Source organism: Asterias amurensis, chromosome 21 (assembly GCF_032118995.1).
Source record: "Asterias amurensis chromosome 21, ASM3211899v1".
NCBI classification, from domain to species: domain Eukaryota; kingdom Metazoa; phylum Echinodermata; class Asteroidea; order Forcipulatida; family Asteriidae; genus Asterias; species Asterias amurensis.
In genome coordinates this window covers 9,333,983-9,359,688 of record NC_092668.1, presented here as the reverse complement: position 1 = coordinate 9,359,688, position 25,706 = coordinate 9,333,983, and the positions used below count along the sequence as shown (strand labels likewise).

At 37.5% G+C, this 25,706-nt stretch overlaps 1 protein-coding gene across 4 annotated transcripts in view; it reads left to right on the top strand.

Annotated features, from left to right (window-relative positions):
• Window positions 1-24,109, top strand: part of LOC139952826 (uncharacterized) — a 47,421-nt gene extending 23,312 nt beyond the window's left edge. For 2 of the 4 annotated variants that reach the window (XM_071952073.1, XM_071952072.1), the window contains exons 15-38: window positions 693-779; window positions 1,563-1,682; window positions 2,020-2,106; window positions 3,067-3,106; window positions 3,340-3,446; window positions 5,090-5,258; window positions 6,652-6,749; window positions 7,094-7,265; window positions 7,822-7,919; window positions 8,847-9,018; window positions 9,670-9,767; window positions 10,144-10,315; window positions 11,523-11,629; window positions 11,992-12,163; window positions 12,961-13,055; window positions 13,398-13,563; window positions 13,764-13,879; window positions 14,539-14,716; window positions 15,401-15,495; window positions 17,950-18,121; window positions 19,071-19,222; window positions 20,614-20,697; window positions 21,619-21,726; window positions 22,179-24,109. In XM_071952073.1, the coding sequence (XP_071808174.1) occupies window positions 693-779; window positions 1,563-1,682; window positions 2,020-2,106; window positions 3,067-3,106; window positions 3,340-3,446; window positions 5,090-5,258; window positions 6,652-6,749; window positions 7,094-7,265; window positions 7,822-7,919; window positions 8,847-9,018; window positions 9,670-9,767; window positions 10,144-10,315; window positions 11,523-11,629; window positions 11,992-12,163; window positions 12,961-13,055; window positions 13,398-13,563; window positions 13,764-13,879; window positions 14,539-14,716; window positions 15,401-15,495; window positions 17,950-18,121; window positions 19,071-19,222; window positions 20,614-20,697; window positions 21,619-21,726; window positions 22,179-22,214 (2,901 nt within the window). In that variant the 3' untranslated portion in view covers window positions 22,215-24,109. The remainder of the gene's footprint in view (window positions 1-692; window positions 780-1,562; window positions 1,683-2,019; window positions 2,107-3,066; window positions 3,107-3,339; window positions 3,447-5,089; window positions 5,259-6,651; window positions 6,750-7,093; window positions 7,266-7,821; window positions 7,920-8,846; window positions 9,019-9,669; window positions 9,768-10,143; window positions 10,316-11,522; window positions 11,630-11,991; window positions 12,164-12,960; window positions 13,056-13,397; window positions 13,564-13,763; window positions 13,880-14,538; window positions 14,717-15,400; window positions 15,496-17,949; window positions 18,122-19,070; window positions 19,223-20,613; window positions 20,698-21,618; window positions 21,727-22,178) is intronic. The other 2 variants (XM_071952074.1, XM_071952075.1) reach the window with 2 other exon arrangements.
• The last annotated feature ends 1,597 nt before the right edge of the window (window positions 24,110-25,706 follow it).

Genomic DNA, 25,706 nt, shown 5'->3' with positions numbered 1-25,706 from the left:
GTTGTGACAATGGTTATTTTTCTTTCATTATTATCTCGCAACTTCGATGACCAATTGAGCTCAAATTTTCACAGGTTTGTTATTTTATGTATATGTTGAGATACACCAAGCGAGATGACTGGTGCCTTTAAGACAGCACAATGTTGCTACCATTCTGACCCAGAGTTTAAAAGCATTTGCCTTTTCTCATATTGCACTTATTGCATATTGATCATTTAAGCTTTCTGTTTTGATTGTTGATTAGCTGTTGAGTACAATACCAGCAAAAGTAACGTTTGACTATTACCAGTTTGAATCATTTTACTAATGTTTAGGGGGGAAAAGAATAACAAGAATACAATTTTACCAATAATAATGTTAACTTGCCTGTGCAATGCAACTTGCTACAAAATCAGGATAGATGTTGAAACATTCGCTGGGAGGTTGTGTTCTTAAAAAGGACTTATCTCATAATACTACTTTTCATATATAGATTGGACTAAAGAAACTTGTATGTTATAAGTTATGGAAAGGTTTGCGGTTACACCATGTAATGATTATCTCTAAATGAGTTGGGGTGGATATGAAAAGAACCATTGGTTTCAACTCGTTGTTTCGAACAGTATGCTCTGATCGTCTTCTGGAAAAAGCAGAATTGTCTTCTGTTATAAAGTAGTTGATGTTGTTATGGTGTGTTTGGATGTAAATTTCAGGTAGCTAGAGGCAATGGTGATGCATGCAAAGACTGCAAGGAGATTCTAACTGACCTAGATGATATGCTCAACAATTCAACAGTACAGGTTAGCATCTAGTGACTAGACTTTATACAGTTATACACATTCATTGTATCAATCTTTAAACACATTTATTGTATCAATCTTTATACACATTCATTGTATCAATCTTTATACACATTCATTGTATCAATCTTTATACACATTCATTGTATCAATCTTTAAACACATTCGTTGTATCAATCTTTAAACACATTCATTGTATCAATCTTTATGCACATTCATTGTATCAATCTTTAAACACATTCATTGTATCAATCTTTATGCACATTCATTGTATCAATCTTTAAACACATTCGTTGTATCAATCTTTAAACACATTCATTGTATCAATCTTTAAACACATTCATTGTATCAATCTTTATGCACATTCATTGTATCAATCTTTATGCACATTCATTGTATCAATCTTTACACACATTCATTGTATCAATCTTTATACACTTTCATTGTATCAATCTTTATACACTTTCATTGTATCAATCTTTATGCACATTCATTGTATCAATCTTTATGCACATTCATTGTATCAATCTTTACACACATTCATTGTATCAATCTTTATACACTTTCATTGTATCAATCTTTATACACTTTCATTGTATCAATCTTTATACACATTCATTGTATCAATCTTTATACACTTTCATCGGAGGCCAAAGGTCCAGCCCTACTGAGACCCAAGGCACAGTTTGTTACTGTCTCTGACAATTTTGTACCTGTGATGTAAGAATAAGTCAAAATCACATCATTTGAAGCTTATGGCAAACATTCTTTTTTATTCACCAGAATGCTATTTTCAGTGAACTCATCAACTTGTGTGTAGGACTAGGGCTACCGGCAGATCAGTGTAGTACATACATCAAGGAATATGGTTCTCTGGTAATTAACTACATAGAGGGATTTCTGGTAAGAGTTATGATAACTTGCTATACTGTACAAGAGAAACTTGATAGTCTGGATACTAGGCCATACTTTCATATAGGGAAAATAGTTGTTTGCAAAAAGAGACTTGTAACCCCAAATGACAGCTATACATAATTGTATGGGATTGAGTTTTGTTTTTAATTTTGTCATTTTACTTTCATTCGAGAGTGTTTTTAAGCCTATCCAGAATAATCTGAAATAAAAACAAATGAATATTCCTGGTTATGATGAAAGAGACATTTCTTCTAAATAGATAACTTTTAAGTACATGTACAATGTATATATTATATTGATGTATTTTTCTCTGAAACAACCACAGCAAGCTGACCAAATATGCACTGAGGCTAAACTATGTGTAGCAAGCGTTAACTTTGTCCAGCCAGCACTATTGACAACAGCTCTTCAAGTAAGTTGTTGTTTTGGGTGTCTTTCCTAAGAGGTTAAGAGCATCAAATGCCAACATTTCATTCAAAATTAAATACCAAAATCTATCTAAGTTGTTATTGCCAATGTCCTTCCTGAAAAAAAAAAAACATTAAAAAAAGATCTAAAATTAGCATCGAAAGAAAATGAACAATCAATAAACAACTTGACTTTAAACTCTTTTTCTTTGTTTAATTCCTTTGTGTTTCTTTCTTCACAAGAAGTGCTCTTGTGCTCTTGTTATATGTATATGTAATGTTTTAAAGGCAGTGGACACTATTGGTAATTACTCAAAATAATTATTAGCATAAAACCTTTCTTGGTGACGAGTAATGGGGAGAGGTTGGTATAATGCATTGTGAGAAACGGCTCCCTCTGAAGTGACATAGTTTTCGAGAAAGAAGTAATTTTCCACAAATTTGATTTCGAGACCTCAAGTTTAGAATTTGAGGTCTCGAAATCAACCATCGAAACGCACACAACTTCGTGTGACAAGGGTGTTTTTTCTTTCATTATGATCTCGTAACTTCGACGACCAGTTGAGTTCAAATTTTCACAGTTTATTTATTTTTTATGCTTATGTTGAAATACACCGAGTGAGAAGGCTGGTCTTTGACAATTACCAATAGTGTCCACCGCCTTTAATGACGGTTTTTGTCAACTTTACATTGGTCTCTTAGCCGCTGTATTACAGTATCTTAATAAACCATGAATACAAATAAATAAAAGAAAAGAAGAAGGTATTTTACTTGGGTTTACACTTTAAAGCATTGATCATGCACTTTCAAATTATAAAAAAATAATAATAATACATTCATGTATATGTAGGTAGATAAATGATTCATGATGATGATTGGTTGACCACTAAAGCTTGCCTTTTTATATGATTTGGTTCAAACTACTTGTAAAATGCTAAATTCTTTCACCTGATTCAATATTACAGGTTCCTGAAGTAGAGTTTTTACCAGCACTGCAAGTATGGGGTAAGTTTGTCATTAAATGATCATTCATCACGAACTGATTGGTTTATTAATAATAATCAACAATTCTTGTTTAATGCGTATCTCAATCACAGAGAAGTCTCTATGCGCGTTGAGATGAAAAGCAATTTAAGAAATAAAAGTTAATGCAGAAGAGAAATAAATACAAAAACAAAGTTTTTGTTATTAACTTCACAGTCACATTGATGTATAACATGTTGGGTTATAAATTGTAGATTTAAAGACACAGTCTGGGTCAGCGCTTGGAGAGTCCGCTGATTGCACAATCTGTCAACTCATTGGAGATAAACTCAAGGACCTTCTCCAAGAACCTTCTACTCAGGTGACTACTCCCAACATTTGGTTTCTTGTTTGCCAGAGAAACATTCTGCATTCATATTCATTTTGATTTTACCCTTACACTGATGTGTGTCAGCACATTATTGCAAAGGTCGTGCAGTCGTATCCCACGCGATTAAAAATGCCTTTGATTTTTTACACAGAACTCAGGAAAGTACTCAGTACACAGTGCTGACACACTTTGGTGTGACTGTTGGACCAATATTAATATTATTTAACCCGTTGCAAATTTAACATCTACTAAATTATGCAATCAATAATAAAACACATAACAAATTTGTTAAGTGTCATCATTTTATGATCAAACCGAGGCACTAGAAAAAAGTATGAAAAGTAAAATATGCAAGATACTAAGATAATCAAGGTGTACATGGGATGTAAATAAGAGTAATCTTCAAATTTTTTGAAGCAGCACTTTAAAGGAAGAAGAAGAAGAAGAGCATATAAAGAGAGGTTTTCACATGACCATCATAGCACCAAACAAGCGGATAAACACAAATATTGAGTTGGTCATTAGCCTTGCTCAAGGCAGTCGCATTATTCGCTCCGAAAAGACGCAGCTGTAAACCCACCCGCCGTATACCCTGTGCATGGTGTGTGCGATCACACCGAATGACCCATCCGTATACACACTGTCACATCGCACGAATACTGTTCACACAAGCCATCGCACTCGTACACCACTAACCGCATGCGGAGGCCGTGAGGCCGACAGCCTTGTCGGGTCTGTATCTTCCCGTTTTAATGTGTTGTATTGAAAAAATTCCAATAGTGGACGAAATTGGGGGGGCTCTAGGATATGCTAGTATGCAGCTCATGAATATTTACATCGTTCGTCAGACCTATCAGACAACACGGGATGTGAGGCAAATGAATTATTCATTTTGACGTCCAATCACGCACTCACTTATCACGACCTTTGGACCCTATCATGCGTCCGTGGTGGTGGTGTGTGAGGTAAACATGTCTCGTCTTTCGCGGGCATTATGGTAATGAGCTGACCGTGAGAACTCTTCGCTTATTATAGTAATGAGGTCAGTGGCTTCAACACAGATCCTACAAGGCCGGCCTGACGGCCTCCGCATGCGGATAGTGTACGGGGGCATCGTGTCGTGCGATGTTACGCACAGTGAATACGGGTGGGTTTTATGCACAGTGAATACGGGTGGGTTTTTATACAGCGGCGGTCTTTTTTCGGAGTGAATAATTCGACTGCCTTGAGCAAGGCTAGTTGGTCATCAGCAATGCCAAATAATAATAATAATAATAATAATAATAATAATAATAATAATAATAATAATAATAATAATAATAATAATAATAATAATAATAATAATAATGATAATAATAATAAGACTTGTAATGCGCACATTATCCACCCTGCTGGGTGTTCAAGGCGCAGTAAAACCAAAAACAAAACACAACACAAAGAAAAACAGACACAACAAAATTAGTCATTGAAAACCTGTGACATAAGATAAGTTTTGAGAAGAGACTTGTTTTGTTGTTATTGTGGTATGCATATAGTTGACTGATACTGTGGCTGAGGGGAAGTCAACATTGTCGGGTGAAGATACTGTCTTGCAATGAATGTTTCCCTATTTTGTTAATGAATTTTGATTACAGGAGGATATTGAAAGTGCTCTTAAGAAGGTGTGTAGTCTTTTACCTAGCTCAGATCAAGACTCGTGTGATATCTTAATTGAGCAATATACACCAGCACTGACTGACTTGTTACTCACAGACTTCCCTCCTGAATATCTCTGCCAACTCCTCAAACTCTGCTCTACTGCAGGTAAGTCTCATTACACTAGGTGGAGTTAGTGCTCATTACAATGAGAAAAGAAAAAACATGGACAACATGTAACTTTAGCTCCCTTAAATAATGCCACATCAAACAAGCCACCACTATCTCTAGTTTCAAGACTCTTCTCAAAACATATCTGTTCAATTCATCATATACATAATCATTCTTTTGTTCCTCTGAGCGCTTATAGAGACTTTCTTTTGTAGGTGTTAGTATATAGAAATGCGGTTATTATTATTATAAAGACTTGTTTGTTTCAGCCATGAATGTCAGGATACAAACTGCCTGAAACAACCTTGTCTGTTGTTTATCAAACCGCCTGAAACCATCCTGCATGTTACTCCTCAAACTGCCTGAAACCACCCTGCCCATTACTCCTCCAACTGCCTGAAACCACCCTGCCTATTACTCTTTCAACTGCCTGAAACCACCCTGCATGTGACTCCTCAAACCGCCTGAAACCACCCTGCCTGTTACTCCTAAAACTGCCTGAAACCACCCTGCCTGTTACTCCTCAAACTGCCTGAAACCACCCTGCCTGTTACTCCTCGAACTGCCTGAAACCACCCTGCCTGTTACTCCTCAAACTGCCTGAAACCACCCTGCCTGTTGTTTCCAAACTGCCTGAAACCACCCTGCCTGTTACTCCTCAAACTGCCTGAATCCACCCTGCCCGTTACTCCTCGAACTGCCTGAAACCACCCTGCCTGTTGCTCCTCGAACTGCCTGAAACCACCCTGCCTGTTACTCCTCAACCTCCTTGAAACCACCCTGCCTGTTGTTTCCAAACTGACTGAAACCACCCTGCCTGTTACTCCTCAAACTGCCTGAAACCACCCAACATGTTACTCCTCAAACTGCCTGAAACTACCCTGCCTGTTACTCTTTCAACTGCCTGAAACCAGCGTGCCTATACCTTCTTCAACTGCTTGAAACCACCCTGCCTGTTACTCCTCAACCTTCTTGCAACCATCCTGCCTGTTGTTTCCAACTGCCTGAAACCACCCTGCCTGTTACTTCTCAAACTGCCTGAAAGCACCCTGCCTGCCAGTTTGAGGAGTATACTCCTCAAACTGCCCGAAACCACCCTGCCTATTACTCCTAAAACTGCCTGAAACTACCCTGCCTGTTACTCCTCAAACTGCAAAAACTACAATGCGCTGTTACTCCTCAAACTGCCTGAAACCACCCTGCCTGTTATTCCTCAACTGCCTGAAACAACCCTGCCTGTTGCTTCTCAAACTGCCTGAAACCACCCCTGCCTGTTGCTTCTCAAACCGCCTGAAACCACTATGACCATTTCTTATCCAAATATTGACTTGATTTGATTTGTTTCCCTTTGATGATTTTAATGATTCATATTTGTTGATTTGTGTTTTAGTTTCTGATGTAGAAGAGGTGGGAGAATCTGTGGAATGTGTTTTGTGCAAAACTGTCATAGAGAAGTTGGATCAGTTACTGGAAGGAAAAACAGCTGTGGTAAGCCAATCAAATCTACTCAAACCCTTCCTATTCCAAATGTGTGAAAATGCTTGTTACAATGCAGGCACAGAACAGAAACAAACTTGACTGATCTTTGCAAACTTTCTGTATAGTAGCTCTTCCAGAATAGACATACTTTACATATTTTAACATCAGTTTATTACTGTGATGCCAGGGTTATAAATGTTTTTGCCAAATGCACTTTCTACATACACACAACATGTACTACCAATACACGAGTTACTAATCATCAGACTGTACTTGATGCCTTTGAAATAATTATATTTCATGTATATATCCAACCAACTATTTATTCTTGTTGTTTGGTTAATTCCCAACAGGCTGATATTGAAGCAGCTCTGAAGGAGGTGTGTTCAGTCTTGCCTAAGACAGTGCAGAGTGACTGTGACAGTTTTGTTACTCAGTACACGCCTGAGATTGTAAAGTTACTTGCTGCTGAATTGTCAGCCGGTAAAATTTGTGCTGCTCTTAAACTTTGCACAGCTTCATCAGGTAGGTCAAGGCTCCTCAAACCTCCGGAAACTACCCTCCACAAACTTCCCCAAACTGTCCTTTTTGTAACTCCTCAAACTGCCTGAATCCACCCTGCCTGTTACTAATCAAACTGCATGAAACCACCCTGCCTGTTACTCCTCAAACTGCCTGAATCCACCCTGCCTGTCACTCCTCAAACTGCCTGAAACCACCCTGCCTGTCACTCCTCAAACTGCATGAAACCACCCTGCCTGTTACTCCTCAAACTACCTGAAACCACCCTGCCTGTCACTCCTCAAACTTCCTGAAACCACCCTGCCTGTTACTCCTCAAACTGCCTGAAACCACCCTGCCTGTTACTCCTCAAACTGCCTGAAACCACCCTGCCTGTTACTCCTCAAACTGCCTGAAACTACCCTGCCTGTTACTCCTCAAACTGCCTGAAACAACCCTGCCTGTTGCTTCTCAAACCGCCTGAAACCACTATGACCATTTCTTATCCAAATATTGACTTGATTTGATTTGTTTCTCTTTGATGATTTTAATGATTCATATTTGTTGATGTGTGTTTTAGTGTCCGATGTAGAAGAGGTTGGAGAATCTGTAGAATGTGTTTTGTGCAAAACTGTCATAGAGAAGTTGGATCAGTTACTGGAAGGAAAAACAGCTGTGGTAAGTAAATCAAATCTACTCAAACCCTTCCATGTTTTAAATGTGTGATATCCTTTTTTTATAATGCAGTCACAAAACAGAAACAAATTTGACTGATCTTTGCAAACTTTCTGTAGAGTAGCTCTTCCAGAATAGACATACTTTACATATTTTAAAGTCACCTGGAAATAGATTTTTTTTTCTTTCAAACATAAGAGTATATGCTTACGAACAATAAAACAATTTTTTTAGTAATGTTTGTCGTGATTTATATGTTTAAAAAAATATATAAAGTTGTTTGGGGGGCTGACTCCGCCTACCCCTTTTGTGACGTCATTCAAGGCAGACTTTGCCTGCAATACGTATAGTAAACACACGTGCAAAGTACATGTACGTCCAAGTGGGAGTTGGTATATTTCAAAAAGTGTTTTTCTGCATTCAGCAGCAATACACCTGGTTGGCATTGCCGGGAAAGGAAAAAAAATTTTTTTTTTTTTGAAACGTACAAACTCACGACTTGGGTCGTACATGTACTTTGCAATTGTGTTTACTCTACGCATTACAGGCAAAGTCTGCCTCGATTGACGTCACGAACAGCGCCCTCTCGGGTCGGGGTCTACTCTTAAATTTGTAAATAACATAAGAACTGATTTTTTAAAACCTTATTTAACTGTTTATTCACATTCAACTCATCAAAACACATATATTAGTGACAAAAGCTTTATTTTGAAAAAATACCACTTCCAGGTGACTTTAACATCAGTTTATTACTGTGATGCCAGGGTTATAAATGTTTTTGCCAAACGCACTTTCTGCATACACACAACATGTACTACCAATACACGAGTTACTAATCATCAGACTGTACTTGATGCCTTTGAAATAATTATATTTAATGTATATATCCAACCAACTATTAATTCTTGTTGTTTGGTTAACTCCCAACAGGCTGATATTGAAGCAGCTCTGAAGGAGGTGTGTTCAGTCTTGCCTAAGACAGTGCAGAGTGACTGTGACAGTTTTGTTACTCAGTACACGCCTGAGATTGTAAAGTTACTTGCTGCTGAATTGTCAGCCCGTGAGATTTGTGCTGCTCTTAAACTTTGCACAGCTTCATCAGGTAGGTCAAGGCTCCTCAAACCTTCAGAAACTACCCTCCACAAACTTCCCCAAACTGTCCTTTTTGTTACTCCTCAAACTGCCTGAATCCACCCTGCCTGTTACTCCTCAAACTCTATCCACCCTGCCTGTCACTCCTCAAACTGCCTGAAACCACCCTGCCTGTCACTCCTCAAACTACCTGAAACTACCCTGCCTGTTACTCCTCAAACTGCCTGAAACCACCCTGCCTGTTACTCCTCAAACTGCCTGAAACCACCATGCCTGTTATTCCTTAAACTGCATGTACCACCCAGTTTGTTACTCCTCAAACTACCTGAAACCACCCTGCCTGTTACTCCTCAAACTGCCTAAATCCACCCTGCCTGTTACTCCTCAAACTGCCTGAAACTCCCCTGTCTGTTACTGCTTAAACTGCATGTACCACCCAGCCTGTTACTCCTAACTCTGCCTGAAACTACCCTGCCTGTTACTCCTCAAACTGCATGAAACTACCCTGCCTGTTACTCCTCAAACTGCCTGAAACAACCCTGCCTGTTGCTTCTCAAACCGCCTGAAACCACTATGACCATTTTTTTCCAAACATTGACTTGGTTTGATTTGTTTCCCCTCGATGATTTTAATGATTCATATTTGTTGATTTGTGTTTTAGTGTCCGATGTAGAAGACGTTGAAGAATCTGTGGAATGTGTTTTGTGCAAAACTGTCATAGAGAAGTTGGATCAGTTACTGGAAGGAAAAACAGCTGTGGTAAGCCAATTTAATCTACTCAAACCCTTCCTATTCCAAATGTGTGAAAATGCTTGTTTTAATGCAGGCACAGAACAGAACAAATTTTTACTGATCTTTGCTAATTTTCTTTAGATCTTCCAGAAAAGTCGTACTTTGCCAATTTTAACATCAGTTTTTTACTTTGATGCCAGAGTTATAAATGGTTTGCCAAACGCACATTCTGCATACACACAACATGTATTACCAATACACGAGTTACTAGTTTGAAGATTCTTTGGTATAACTATTAAATAATCATCAGGCTGTACTTGATGCCTTTGAATTAATAAGTAATGTATATAATGTATATATCCAACCAACTATTAATTCTTGTTGTTTGGTTAATTTCCAACAGGCTGATATTGAAGCAGCTCTGAAGGAGGTGTGTTCAGTCTTGCCTAAGACAGTGCAGAGTGACTGTGACAGTTTTGTTACTCAGTACACGCCTGAGATTGTAAAGTTACTTGCTGCTGAATTGTCAGCCGGTGAGATTTGTGCTGCTCTTAAACTTTGCACAGCTTCATCAGGTAGGTCAAGGCTCCAGAATCTCATCCATAAAGCATATAAGTCCAATGGGGGAAACAAAAGCCACCCTGCCTGTTTTATCTTAAAGGGAAGGTACACGTTTCGTAATTGTCAAAGAGAGAAGTCTTTTCACATGGTGTATCCCAACATAAGCATGAAATAACAAGCATGTGAAAATTTCAGCTCAATTGGTCATCAAAGCTGCCCTGTTACTCCTCAAACTGCCTGAATCCACCATGCCTGTTGCTCCTCAAACTGCCTGAAACCACCCTGCCTGTTACTCCTCAAACTGCCTGAAACCACCATGCCTGTTACTCCTCAAACTGCCTGAAACCACCCTTCCTGTTACTCCTCAAACTGCATGAAACCACCCTGCCTGTTACTCCTCAACCTCCTTGAATCCACCCTGCCTGTTACTCCTCAAACTGCCTGAATCCACCCTGCCTGTTACTCCTCAAACTGCCTGAAACCACCATGCCCTGTTACTCCTCAAACTGCCTGAATCCACCCTGCCTGTCACTCCTCAAACTGCCTGAAACTACCCTGCCTGTTACTCCTCAAACTGCCTGAATCCACCCTGCCTGTCACTCCTCAAACTGCCTGAACCACCCTGCTTGTTACTCCTCAAACTGCCTGAAACCACCCTGCCTGTTACTCCTCAAACTGCCTGAAACAACCCTGCATGTTACTCCCCAAACTGACTGAAACCACCATGCCCTGTTACTCCTCAAACTGCCTGAATCCACCCTGCCTGTCACTCCTCAAACTGCCTGAACCACCCTGCTTGTTACTCCTCAAACTGCCTGAAACCACCCTGCCTGTTACTCCTAAAACTGCCTGAATCCACCCTGCCTGTCACTCCTCAAACTGCCTGAAACTACCCTGCCTGTTACTCCTCAAACTGCCTGAATCCACCCTGCCTGTTACTCCTCAAACTGCCTGAAACCACCCTGCCTGTTACTCCTCAAACTACCTGAAACCACCCTGCCTGTCACTCCTCAAACTGCCTGAAACCACCCTGCCTGTTACTCCTCAAACTGCATGAAACCACCCTGCCTGTTAATCCTCAAACTGCCTGAAACAACCCTGCCTGTTGCTTCTCAAACCGCCTGAAACCACTATGACCATTTTTTTCCCAAATATTGACTTGATTTGATTTGTTTCCCCTTGATGATTTTAATGATTCATATTTGTTGATTTGTGTTTTAGTGTCCGACATGTCCGATGTAGAAGACGTTGAAGAATCTGTGGAATGTGTTTTGTGCAAAACTGTCATAGAGAAGTTGGATCAGTTACTTCAAGGAAAAACAGCTGTGGTAAGCCAATCAAATCTACTCAAACCCTTCCTATTCCAAATGTGTGAAAATGCTTGTTATAATGCAGGCACAGAACAGAAACAAATTTGACCGATCTTTGCTAATTTTCTGTAGCTCTTCCAGAATAGTTGTACTTTGCCAATTTTAACATCAGTTTTGTGCTTAGATGCCAGAGTTATAAATGGTTTGCCACACGCACTTTCTGCATACACACAACATGTACTACCAATACACAAGTTACTTATCGTCAGACTGTACTTGGTGCCTTTGAAATAATTAATGATGCCTTTGAAATAATAAAATTAATTAATGTACATATCCAACCAACTATTAATTCTTGTTGTTTGGTTAATTCCCAACAGGCTGATATTGAAGCAGCTCTGAAGGAGGTGTGTTCAGTCTTGCCTAAGACAGTGCAGAGTGACTGTGACAGTTTTGTTACTCAGTACACGCCTGAGATTGTAAAGTTACTTGCTGCTGAATTGTCAGCCGATGAGATTTGTGCTGCTCTTAAACTTTGCACAGCTTCATCAGGTAGGTCAAGGCTCCAGAATCTCATCCATAAAGTCCAATGGGGGAAACAAAAGCCACCCTGCCTGTTTTATCTTAAAGGGAAGGTACACGTTTCGTAATTGTCAAAGAGAGAAGTCTTTTCACGTGGTGTATCCCAACATAAGCATAAAATAACAAGCATGTGAAAATTTCAGCTCAATTGGTCATCGAAGTTGCGTGAAAATTTTTGAGAGAATTTTGTGTGCTTCCAGATAGGAATAAAAGTATTCTGGCTATAAGTTTTTTATTATTTTTCTGAGAAATTACCTCTGGCTCAAAATCTATGCTACTTCAGACGGAGCCGTTTCTCACAATGTTTGATACTATCAACAGCTCTCCAATGCTCGTTACCAAGTCAGTTTTTAAGTTAATATTTGTTTTGATTAACTACCAATTGTGTACCTTCCCTTTAAACCGCTCGTAACAAGCGTTAACGTTGCACACATACAATGTTTCCCTATTCTAGTTGATCTGTCTCATTTTCTAAAACTTTTAATCTCAACATAGTAAAGCAAACCAAACTGTTTAATCATGACATGTAATTCATTCTCTACAAGATAAACCAAACTAGAGATAAGCAGATATTGACAATGAAAGTTACCGGTTCTTTCTTTCCTTGTCTTTGATGTGACTTGTTTGTAATGCTAGTGTAACTTTATTAAATATTAAGAACAAAAGAAGTCTTTTCTTACAAACGTTTTGCTAGTGCACTTTAAGATATTTTTTAATAACTACTTAATTAAACTTTCTGTCTTAACCCCTTGCCTCTGTCTGTTTAGCAACAATGCTGAAGCCTGTTGAAGGATCAAACTGTGGACTTTGTGAGGAAATTGCTCGTTATGTTGAACTTGTTCTGAAGGATGGATCAACTGAGGTAGGCTATCACATCAATTTTATATAAATAATTAATGACCAGCTTTGAGTTGTCATCTTCATTTTAGACAATCAGCATAATCCAAAAGATCGTATTGAGTATGACGTCACCGTTCAAATATCTGACCTACTGTGCTAGATGGCGCGTGTGCGTGCGTGTTTGTGCATATGTCATAGAAATTAAACAGGGAATGTTGCGTGATGCGTGCTTCGATGATGTACGCGTTTGGGCGCACATACAGTTTGCCCTACAAGATAGCGACTTTTCATAGCAAAAAGGGGTTATTCAATACGGTCTATATCCTGCCGAATGAGTTTGTTTTACTCTCTTGGTTTATGACAGAAAGAAATTGAAGATTTCTTGACAAGTGAGATTTGCTCTAAACTAGAAGGTGAGGTACAGACAACTTGCCTCGATGTAGTGGAAAGATACCTGCCTGAGATTATACAACTAGTAACCACCATGACTCCAGAGAAATTGTGTGCTGTACTTGGGCTTTGCACAGCAGGTAAAGTTCTGAAATAATCTTCTGTAAATAGGAACATTGTGTTTTCACAGGGTCTATTTTTGTGCAGCAATCTTTTGAAAAGAGAGCATTATCTAAATATACAGTTGTAATGTCAGCTTTAACCATTGTCAAATGAATTAAATATGGTAGAATGGTTTTTAGCATATTCAGATAAACAGATATTTTTGAATGATTTCCAGCCTTAGAATCTGAGCAGTTTGAGCCTGAATCCAAGGTAGACTCTGATGCTGAATGTATGATCTGTGAGCTGATTGTAAAGGAAATGCGCTCTGGACTATCACAAAATGCAACTCAGGTACAGCTCCCACTTTTTCTTCTGTAAAAAAAATTTCTGTGCAAAAAAAACTTTCTAAATATATTATTTATCTAAGAAAGCAAGTTAAAAGAAACCACACATTTCTGTTTTTTATACAGCAGTTGTAAACTATTTTTTAACTACCTTTTGATAATTGAATTTGCTTGGATAAACCAGGTATTGTTAAAACTTTTGACTGCCTCATTTATGAGCCTCTTTATGCATTCAGTAACGTAGGATCTTATGCATTTATGATCCCATTTTTCCTTCATATGACAAACATAGCATCTTAGTGTTGTCAAATACTAACATTTATTAGGGTTTTTTTTTAAGAAAAAAAAACTGTGTGACTAGGTTTTTGTAATGGGTTGAGTTTACACTCAACTCTTTCCGTTATGACTTTTTCACTATGTTATGGGATTCGTTCCAGTTTTGGAAAACAATACCATTAAAACAATATAATAATTTGGAAGGCTAATCATCCTTACTTGCAGCTAAGAGCTGAATTGTGATGCTGAATTGTGATGCATGCCTGCAAGGGCGCCTTTGGCAGCAAGCCACATCAACCCAATTTGATACAATACTGAACAATAGGATAAAACACAATACACACTACAATATACATGTATCTATTGATGACATATATGTGTAACCTGCAGGTTGAGATTCAGAAGTTCCTTGATATGGTATGCAGTAAGGTTCCATTGTCTAAATACTCATCGGAATGTACTGGATTCGTTGATGATTACACCAAACCCATTATTCAACTTCTTCTATCTGAGATGGATCCTGATCAGATCTGTGAATCTCTGAGTGTCTGTTCTACCAACAAGAAAGGTTAGAAGTATTCTACATGTATCTATCAATCAACTCTTTCAGCTACAAGTGATGTACATGAACGGTCTATTTTATGTATTCAGAAAGCACAGTTATTGTACAACCTCTTTTATGTGCTCAAAAAAGGTTGTCAGTGGTACCTTAACAACCCCTTGGTATACATGTTATCACAAGAGAGCATTAACAATCAAGAGATACTATGGACTTTGGGACATATGAAGGCAACACAAATCAGCAAGATGCAGTTTTATTTGGTGTTGAAGACTTAATTTGCTAAAGACTTTCAACAGAATTTTAAAAAGAAATTGCATTTGTTGTTTGTAAAGAAAGCACTGAAAGAGTTAATTAAAAATAACATAAAAAAAATGTAATGAAGTCATTCATTAAACCAAGATGTACTTTGCCTGCTCAATAGAAATTAACTTGATTCTCTGTAGTTGTCCTTTGATTTGTAGTCCCTTCATAAAGCTCCATCGTCCACTAATCCACCAAAAATCAGAAAAAGGGGTTTGTAAATGATTTCAACTTGGTAGAATGGGACAGAGTAGCAATGATATGTTAAGAATATGCCTGGTCAGTACCATTGTGTCAAGGGTCAAAAGTGTCATATTGTTTGGTATACTTTTGAGCTCTTTTGGTTGTGGTCATATGGTCATGTAATTGTCTTTGTTTCTCATGTCATAGTTGCTGTCAGCAAGGTAGAGAGTGGATCCCTATGCACAGTTTGTGATGTCATCTTTGGCATCATTGATACTCAATTAGAGATGAACAAAACAACAGTAAGTACATGTACACATCTCATTCACTATACTTGCTTTGAACACACTGTGTAGGCAAGCACAGTTGATAGGTTTGACAAAGCATCACAGCGTTGAAAAAGACGTCGGACCGGACCACTATTGCTCGTGTGAGTCTGAATGACTTTCGCGGCCCACAACCGCCCGTACTTGGGATCTGCAGGAAGCACAGTTGATTTGTTTGACAAAGCATCACACTCATTTTTGCTAGCACTGTATTATTAGTAATCAAGGAATACTCCCCTACACTGTGTAATGGTAATTTATTCATGAAAAAAAATATACCTTTTGCAAACTGCATTTTGGCGAGCTGCAGAGCAGTGCGAGCCTATGTAATACTAATTTCCGTCCGGCGTCCGTCTCTGTCCATCCGGCCGTCCGCATTAAATTTTTTGAAAATGTTAAAGATTTTGGTTTAAGTTTAAGTCTTTGAGTTGAGTTGTTTTTGGTATATATACAATTGCCAGTCATTTCAGTAATTTTCAGGGTTTTTTCCAAATAATATTGACGTTTTTTTTTCATGCTCGAACATTGACATCTGGATTTAAAAGAAACAAACTCAAATTAAAATCTTAAAGTTTGAAATAATTTGTTAAAACAAAAATCAAACTCTCTGTCACTGGTTCCAGTTGAATGAGCATAAATGAAGAACATAAATGATCATAACTCCTGATTGCAATGATGTACTGACTTGAAACTTAAGTCAAACATTGCTTCTTACGTGTAGATTCATATGAAAAGATAAAACTCAAAGAATTAATTGCAGGTTTCAGTTGAATGAGCTAAAACAATGAAAAACATTAATTGGTCATAACTCCTTATTGCAATGATGTACTGACTTGAAACTTAAGTCAAACATTGCTTCTTACATGTAGATTCATATGAAAAGATAAAACTCAAAGAATTAATCGCAGGTTTCAGTTGAATGAGCTAAAACAATAAAAACATTAAATGGTCATAACTCCTTATTGCAATGATGTACTGACTTGAAACTTAAGTCAAACATTGCTTCTTACATGAGATTCATATGAAAAGATAAAACTCAAAGAATTAATCGCAGGTTTCAGTTGAATGAGCTAAAACAATAAAAACATTAAATGGTCATAACTCCTTATTGCAATGATGTACTGACTTGAAACTTAAGTCAAACATTGCTTCTTACATGAGATTCATATGAAAAGATAAAACTCAAAGAATTAATCACAGGTTTCAGTTGAATGAGCTTAAACAATGAAAAACATTAAATGGTCATAAATCCCTTTTGCAATGATGTTAGTACTTTTTCAAAATGTCCATAGATTAACATTAAACTTACAGGGTTGGAAGATAATGATAATGGAAAGCTTCCCTTCAAATCTTACTTACTGAGGTGCTGTAGTTTTTGAGAAAATGAGTAAAACAATGTCATGAAAATCCATTTGTAAATGATTAAAATAATTTTTGTCTCATGAGACGAAAATTATTTTCACGACATTGTTTTACTCATTTCCCAAAAACTACAGCACCTCAGCACGTAGTATTTTCAGGGAAGCTTTCTACTATCATTATCTTCAAACTGTGTAAGTTTAGTGTAAATCTGTGGACATTGTGTATTTTGTCCTACAAAAGTTACATAGACCCTTTAAGTCAAATGTTGCTTCTGACATGTAGATTAATATGAAGACATAAAACTTAAAGAATTAATCACTGGTTTCAGTTGAATGAGCTAAAACAATGAACACATTAAATAGGCATAACTCCTTATTGCAATGATGTACTCAACGAGTGCATCACTGAAGAGTGCACAGTTTTAATCAAATAATTATTGCTGCTTAAATGCATATAATATGAAAAGATAAAAGTCAAAGATCACTGGTTCCAGTTGAATGAGCTAAATCAATGAAAACCTTAAATGTCATAACCTTATACTTGTCAACATCCCTTTGACCTTCAGTTGATCAAATGATTGGTTTTTCTGTCAGTCATTGGTTCTATCTGGTGATCAGCAGCTCGCCATGGCAGCTTCGCTGTTCTAGTTAACCAAAATGACTTATGGTACAATAGACTGCAAACATTAGCTAGTGGCCTCATTTTTCGACCCCAGAAGAGTCTTTCTCTAACAACACACATCACACAAATTTGTGCAAACACTGTACTATTGAACATGGTGTATTGGTACTTAATCCATCTGAAAAAAAACAAAAACCTAAAGTTAGCTGTTGCAAACTGCTTTCCAAACAAAAGGATCTATTGTAAAACTCTTACCACTTTTAGATACACCGATCCATTCTTATACTCCTCTTTCTCCGAGCATTGTTTTGAAGTTAAACCATACAAAATATCTCATAACTATCAAGACATTTTTCATGTTGGTGATGAAGATGACGTTTAAGTAATTCCTGAAAGCAACTGATCTCTCATCTAGAAGACAGACTTATGGTTTTCATTTCTTTACAGGAGGAAGTGACCAAGATGATTGAGAATGTATGCACTGTACTGCCAGACTCTCTCAATAAGCAGTGTATGTCATTCCTGGACCTATATGGACCCATGTTACTCAAACTCATTGTGGATTCGGAGCTGGAACCAAATGACATCTGCAAAGAGATCAAACTGTGCACCCCATTGAGTAAGCTTTCAGGGTTCTTTCCTGTTTATTAGGGGGAAAAACTATTTCTGTGATGTCACTCTTTTGACGAAAGTGTAGATTATCTTATGAATCTACACTTGATTCTTGTAGACTCCTTACAATTCTACACTTAACTGTAGATTTGTAACAAACTAAAATGATAGTTCAACTTGAAGATGATTGTCCATTCAAATTACTTTAAACCATGCTTATATATTTTGCAAAAGAAATATAAATGTGATCAAACGTTGACAAAGTACAACATTTGAGGGGGGATAGTTTTAGTCAGAGAGTAGACTATAAAGTGTAGACTCGTTTGTACAAAGTACTTGCATGCGGCTCGTACATTCTATCAACGATTCTACGCTTTATCGTCCATTCTCCTAGCGTATGTTTCTTTGAGAGAAACACAGATAATTGTACATTTTGAAACATTTATGAGGCAAATACAGCATGTTATAAAAGCTTTTTTTTTTTTTTTTTTGGAATTGTACAAACAGCAAATAATATGTATGTGAAATGAGGTGTGGCATAAATGTCTATTCATTAGTTGCAGAATCTTTAAGCCCGGTTCATACTTCCTGCGAATGCGAATGCGAAGCACATGTTGACGTCACAAAAATCGCAACGAATATTCGCAGCAGTTGCCCTCTGCTCGACTCACTTGCGAATATTGCTGCGAAAGGAGGGTTGTGACGTCAAATTCACGTCAAATTCACGTCAAATTCGCTTCGCAGTGGCATTCGCATGAAGTATGAACCGGGCTTTACATTCTAGAATTGAATGATTTTTACTTTGTCATAACTCGTGCATTAACAGCGAGATAATAATCCAACTTTGTTTTTGCATCAAGAATCTTGAAACAATTTAGATTTCCTGAGTCTAAAAATGATTGAATGTGGTCAAATAAGATTGTTTTTGTTTTGTTTTTTTATGTTAATGATTATAGCAAGGCCTAAGCTAGGCAATGGAACAGCAAGCTGTACTGCATGTAAGGAGATAGTTACTGCAGTAGAAGCATTCATTGATGAGAACAAAGATGAAGTGATTGATGAGATTGCTAAGGTTTGTCAACTCTTCCCTACAGCTGACCAACAAGAGGTAATTATGTACACTAACTATCGCTACCTCAGATTGCCCATTCTAAGCAACTGCTTTATTTTGGGTAGTGTATATTTCTACCAGCATGTGATTTCTCGGCAGTCAAGTCCCAACTCAATACAGGAAAAGTTGCTTGTATTTTGTCAAATAGTATAAGCTATCACACAAGCGCGAGTGTAATATTAAAAAGTATAGTGCTTCTGCGTCCACTATCCAATGAGGGCGCGTGTGATAACGTATTTATCTTCAAGCAAACTTGGCGCGTGACATAGAACACACAAGACGCAGGTAGTAATATTAGCCGTGCAATATGGGTTTATATCGCCACTTTATCTGCAAATCTGATTGGAGGATCCTTGTACTTGAAGATAAGGTGTGATGTACTGATTGTCTTTACATTGTGGGCAATATTGCATCGGTTGATATGTGGAAATTCTCTGAAACGATCAACCAAGGAAAACCCAGCCTCTGCTACCCATTTATTATGGACTTTTTTTAATTGTCAAATGCTTTGGTTGCATTATTTTGTCTAGATAACGGCAGTTAAAGGAACACGTTGCCTTGGATCGGTCGAGTTGGTCTTTGAAAAGCGTTTGTTATAAAATGTATATAGGTAGAAAAATGCTGTAAAAGTAGAATACAATGATCCACACAAACATGCCTCGAAATTGTACGGGTTTCCTTTTACCTCGTCGACTAACACAGTCGGCCATTTATGGGAGTCAAATTTTTGACTCCCATAAATGGCTGACCGTGTTAGTTCGCACAGTAAAATGAAAACCACGCAATTTCGAGGCAAACTTGTGTGGATCATTGTATTCTACTTTTAAAACATCTTTCCAACCATATGCTTTTTATAACAAACGGTTAAAAACGCTTTTTTATAGACCAACTCGTCCGATCCAAGGCAACGTGTTCCTTTAAAGGGAGCAGGCATGTGAACTTTCAGATTTCGTTTTTTCCAATTGTTAGATCTCTCAAAACTATTCTTAGGCCTTCAGATCTTGAAAGAAGTCGAGCAAACAACAAAGGGAGTGGGGAAAAAATCATTATTGTGTCCAAACCTGTACCTGTAGTTGTGTATTTCTGGTGATGTACAGAGGCTGTAAACTTTTTGAATTGCGATATCTTGGAGATTCTAGTCATCAATAAGGGCCAATCAAGGCCTGCTTACCATTATCAGGATTGTTTGCATTCAACAAAATAATCTCTTAATGGAGGAAGAAAATTGTTTAATTTTGAACAGACTACTTTAAAAAAAAAAAAATAAGTAAAATCACTACTCATGATTGAATTTCTCATAGTGCCCATTGCATAACTAGGTCTATGATATTAGTAGCTTTCAAGTGTTTTTTTTTGTGTTAGTAAAAGTTTCTGTATTTGTTCTCAAGTGCAAGAACTACGTTGAAGTGTATGGACCATACATCCTGGACCTTCTCAAAGAAGAGCTTTTCACTCCCAGTGAAATCTGTTCGGTAAGTCTTAGATACAAATGAATCTCCTAAATGGTGAATGCCCACTTGTGTCATACTGATGAAGTTATCAGTTTGGGATCAGTCTAAGTTCCTGTTTCTTTTCTCAAGGAGTTTTTATGTTCTCCCCCACTGGCAAAGCAAGCTGAAGGGGCATATAGTGTTTTTCTTGTCCTTCCGTGTGTCTGTGAGTAGGTATTCACATTCAAACCGGGGACATATCAGAAAAGAGGACATTAGGGTCCACAGTTCGGAAAAGGTCCACAGTTGGAAAACATATACAAAACCAATGGGAGCTGTTCAAAAAAAGTAGAAGAAAAAGAGGGACAATAGGAGGTCGACGGTTGCAGGCGTATACACACTTGTGTGTGTGTGTGTGCACGAAACCATTGTCTGCGTGATAACTTAAAAAGGACTTGGCATATCAAGTCCAAACTTGGTTTGTGGATTGGTCTTGGGATCCTCCAAAAGCCTGTTGTGTTTGGACCCCCTAGGTCAAATGTGAAGGTAAAAATGGCTAAAACAAAATAAATTTTGTCTGAGCAATTACTCAAGAATGAGATTAATGTCAGCAGGGCATTTGTGTTTGTCATCACACCATTCTTGTTTATATAAACAAAGAATGGAGGGGGGGGGGGGGGGGCAGGAAGGAATCATTGGCTTGAAATGTCATCCTGTCATCCTGTGCAAAGTGCACACCTTTTATGTAAAGCTATCTTTGATATGTTTAATTGAAGCACTCGTCAAAACCTCCTCCTTGGCTGTTATTATACATGTTAATCAAAATTATTTCATTACAATGTATTGTAACATAAACAAAATCCCCAAACCAAGATTTCTATAATGTTTAATGTACATGTGTATAGCTGAATATTTGTCATTTTATCAATCAAAGAATGCTTATTTTGTCTCATATATACGCAGGTTCTGAAAATGTGCCCCAAATCCCTGGGAGGACTTTTCAATGTTGATGCATGTAAGTTTGGACCTACATACTGGTGTGCAAGCAAGCAAAAGGCCATCAAATGTGGTGTAAGTTGAATATTTAAGTTTCATTTTTGTAAAATTATCAAATTGTGACCAAGTTTTTTCTTCTTCTGGGCATTGAAGCAAGATAATTGTTTCCTCTTTTTTTGAGCCATAAAAGAATTTCTGTTTCCTCCATCCCCATAAGGTAGTACATGTACATGTGAAAATTTTTCTTTCAACATTGATGCACATTGTCTGAATACCAACATGTTGTCATACCTTCCATGGTTGTCCCCTGGTTCTATTCTTTGTTTGACCTTTTGTGAAAGCTACTTCAACTCCTCTCCCTTTGCTATACAAAGGGAGAGGTTTATAATTTGTTCAAACTTTGAGATGTTGACATCAACAGCTGAATGTGAAACTACAATTACACTGATTGCTAAATAAATGTAACCAGAATGTAACCAGTCTGCTTTAAGATGAATTAACCTCTTCTTTGATATGTTTTTTCTTAGGCTGTTGAGCACTGCAGTCGCCATGTTTGGAATTAAGTTCTTCAAACATACCAAGATCGAGAGTGGCCATACATGAACATTTCATCAAACAATTGTATGAAACCCGCCTATGTTTCCCAATTCTTTTTATAAAGACAAATGAATGCAGAGGAATCCATGTATTAGGCTTTTTCTTCTTTCCTTCCGACCTAAATTGCAGTTTGTTGTGTGTAGTTCAAACTAAATTCCCTTCTTTTTTCATTTCAAAGTTATTTTTACAACATAGGATGACATTAATCGAAATTAAAGTCTTTACAATAAATTAGTGGAAGGCTAGTCCAGAATGTCACAGCTTTTGATTGCTTGTACTTCTTCATCAACATCACACTTATTACAGGCAATCGTATAATATATAATATGTATTATTGTCATAACACTACTTGGAATTCTCTGTTATTATAATAACAATGGAAAATCCTACCATACTCGGCTTTTAAATTTGCAACAAATATTAGATTTTAAGATTAATATATGAGTATTGGAAGGTGATAGTTTTATAATTGGTAAACTAATTTAGTACAAGCTTTGTCTATACAAGCAAACTTGACGATAAAACAAAGGTACTTGTACTGAATTAAAAGTGATATAAATACAATCAGTCAAATGGTCCTTAGTTTTGTTTTTGCTAAATTTGGAATTTGCTGCTAAACTGAAAACTTAAATAAGAGTAATTATTAAGGGATTATACTGCATGACAGTATTCCTGGAATACAGTACAAATATACCTTTCTTCATCTCTGTTGCATGCTTATGATGAAGTACTTACAGGCATGTCATCACACGTTATTAGATCTGCACAAACATGTGCTATGAAACGCAATGCTTGGTGGCATTCTAAGTGAATCAATGTGTGGTGAAGAGGTTTTCAACTAGTGGTTTTAACCCAACCATGGCCTGGTTCTTGATAATTTTACCAAGACGAAGTCGAGGTAAATTATAAAGAACCAGGCCTCGGCATGTTTTAGCCACGAGTTGAAAACCGATTCATCACACTTCGATTCCCATTCATAAATACATTTTTGGTCAAAAAGTAAAGTAAATGCAAAAATTATAATTGTTCAATGATTTCTTTCAACGCTACACCCCTCCAGCTATGAAATGGTATCGCCCTCGGGTAAACAACTCCTTATAAGGAGATTGCTGTGCGCGTTGCACCTATCGCGTGATGTGATTGTTGCATCCTACATATTGTACAAAATACTCCAACATGGGACAGACCTTGTGCATTGCTATAGAATTTTGACAGTTTGGGGCGTTTTCTTTTCTATTTCTTGTATTCTGAAAAAAAGTGATTGCTTGCAGTCAATCAAGTTGCACAGGGATAAAGGCAAGTTTTGTAAAGTGTAATGCGTTATGAATTTGGTAAAATGAATATTAGCAGCTGCTTATTATAATGTTCATCACTAATCTTGCATTTGAAATCTCTCTTTTGCCATTTAATTGTAATCAAGATAAACAAGTAAATCTTTATACACTATTTCTCTAATATTTACTGCGAAACACTTAATTGATTTGAAAACGGTTGCCAAAGTAAAAAATACTCTAAAAAAGAGCGTTTCCTTTCAAACAGGTTTAAGAATTCATTTCTGTATCTTACATCAACTCAATTATTTAAATATGTTTCGTCTAATTAATACTTCTTTTCTGTCCGTGAATATTGAAGAAACTAAACTGTAGTAAAAGTAGTTTTTACTTTTGTAATTTGTATAATTTGGAAAATATGGCAGTTTTGTAACCTTCACCTTTTTTGAAGTATTGTGGTGCAATTCTGTTTAATGAAAACAATCAAAAGCAACTGTTTTTAAAAATATTTAACTTTATGAAACTCGGTATTGATTGTTTATATTTCGCTTTTTGTCTACTCAAATCAGAATACAATTTTTAAAAGAAGATTTTTTGACTTGTATATGTTGTGTATTTTATATTACTTCCCCCCCCCAAAAAAAAAAAAAAAAAAAAAAAAAAACATTGGCTTAGGATGTACATTTATTATGTGCATAAATCAAACTTATCACAAAATTGAAATTACTCAAAATAATTATTCATATTATAAAACATTCGGAGAAAGAGGTAATTTCTCACCAAAAAGTAATGAACGACTTCAGCTGAACAATTTTATTATGCATCTGAAAGCCGTGACACAAAGTAATGCAACAAGGGTGTTTTTCTTTCATTATTCTCTTGCAAATTCGATGACCAATTGAGCCCAAATTTTCACAGGTTTGTTATTTTATACATACTTCGGGATACACTATAGGTTGGGATACACTATATGTTGGGATACACCATATGTTGGAAAACGCCAAGTGAGGATCTTTGACAATTACCAAACGTTTCAAGCGCCTTTAATGACCGAGAAACTTGCTTGGGCTTTTGGGACATTACCAACCGTTTTCTGCAAGATTAAAACAAACGGTTCACACTATAATTTACTTCCCCTAACACGGATGTGTGTGATTAGCAATCTGAACTGAAATGGGAGTACTTGAGTAAACATATCTTAAGTAAAGATGATAATTTGAGTTACCTGTCTGTATTGAGGCTCACTGGACAAGAAACATGTATCCACATTAGTTCAATTGTCAAGCGAAACTCAATAATTGAGCGAAGTCTCTCTTATCGGTCACGATGGCTAACTTATCACAAGGGTTAATACCAATACGGGTCGATAACCCCAGGGTTGAAACCACACCGGGGCTGATCAAGGGTTGATTCCCCCGAGGGTTGATACCCCAAAAAGGTTGATATCCCCAGAGTTGATACCCACAAGGGTTGATACCCCAAGGGTTGATACCCCAAGGGTTGATACCCCAAGGGTTGATTCCCCCGAGGGTTGATACCCCAAAAAGTTTGATATCCCCAGAGTTGATACCCACAAGGGTTGATACCCCAAGGGTTGATACCCCAAGGGTTGATACCCCAAGGGTTGATACCCCAAGGGTTGATACCCCAAGGGTTGATTCCCCCAAGGGTTGATACCCCCAAAAGGTTGATATCCCCAGAGTTGATACCCACAAGGGTTGATACCCCAAGGGTTGATACCCCAAGGGTTTTATTCCCCCGAGGGTTGATACCCCAAAAAGGTTGATATCCCCAGAGTTGATACCCACAAGGGTTGATACCCCAAGGGTTGATACCCCAAGGGTTGATACCCCAAGGGTTGATACCCCAAGGGTTTTATTCCCCCGAGGGTTGATACCCCAAAAAGGTTGATATCCCCAGAGTTGATACCCACAAGGGTTGATACCCCAAGGGTTTATTCCCCAAGGGTTTATTCCCCAAGGGTTAACAACCCCAGTAGGCCATGGGCCCAAGCCATTTATTATGTCAAAATGCTGCAGGGTCAGGGGTGAAGAAGGTTTGAGGTCATAATATCATAGAGAAGGTATTCATAATAAATAAGCCCCTTTTTTAGGCAAATTGTTGGAATTACAACCTTGTTCCCAAATATCACGAAAATGGTGCTAAGGGACCTTAGTACACATAAAC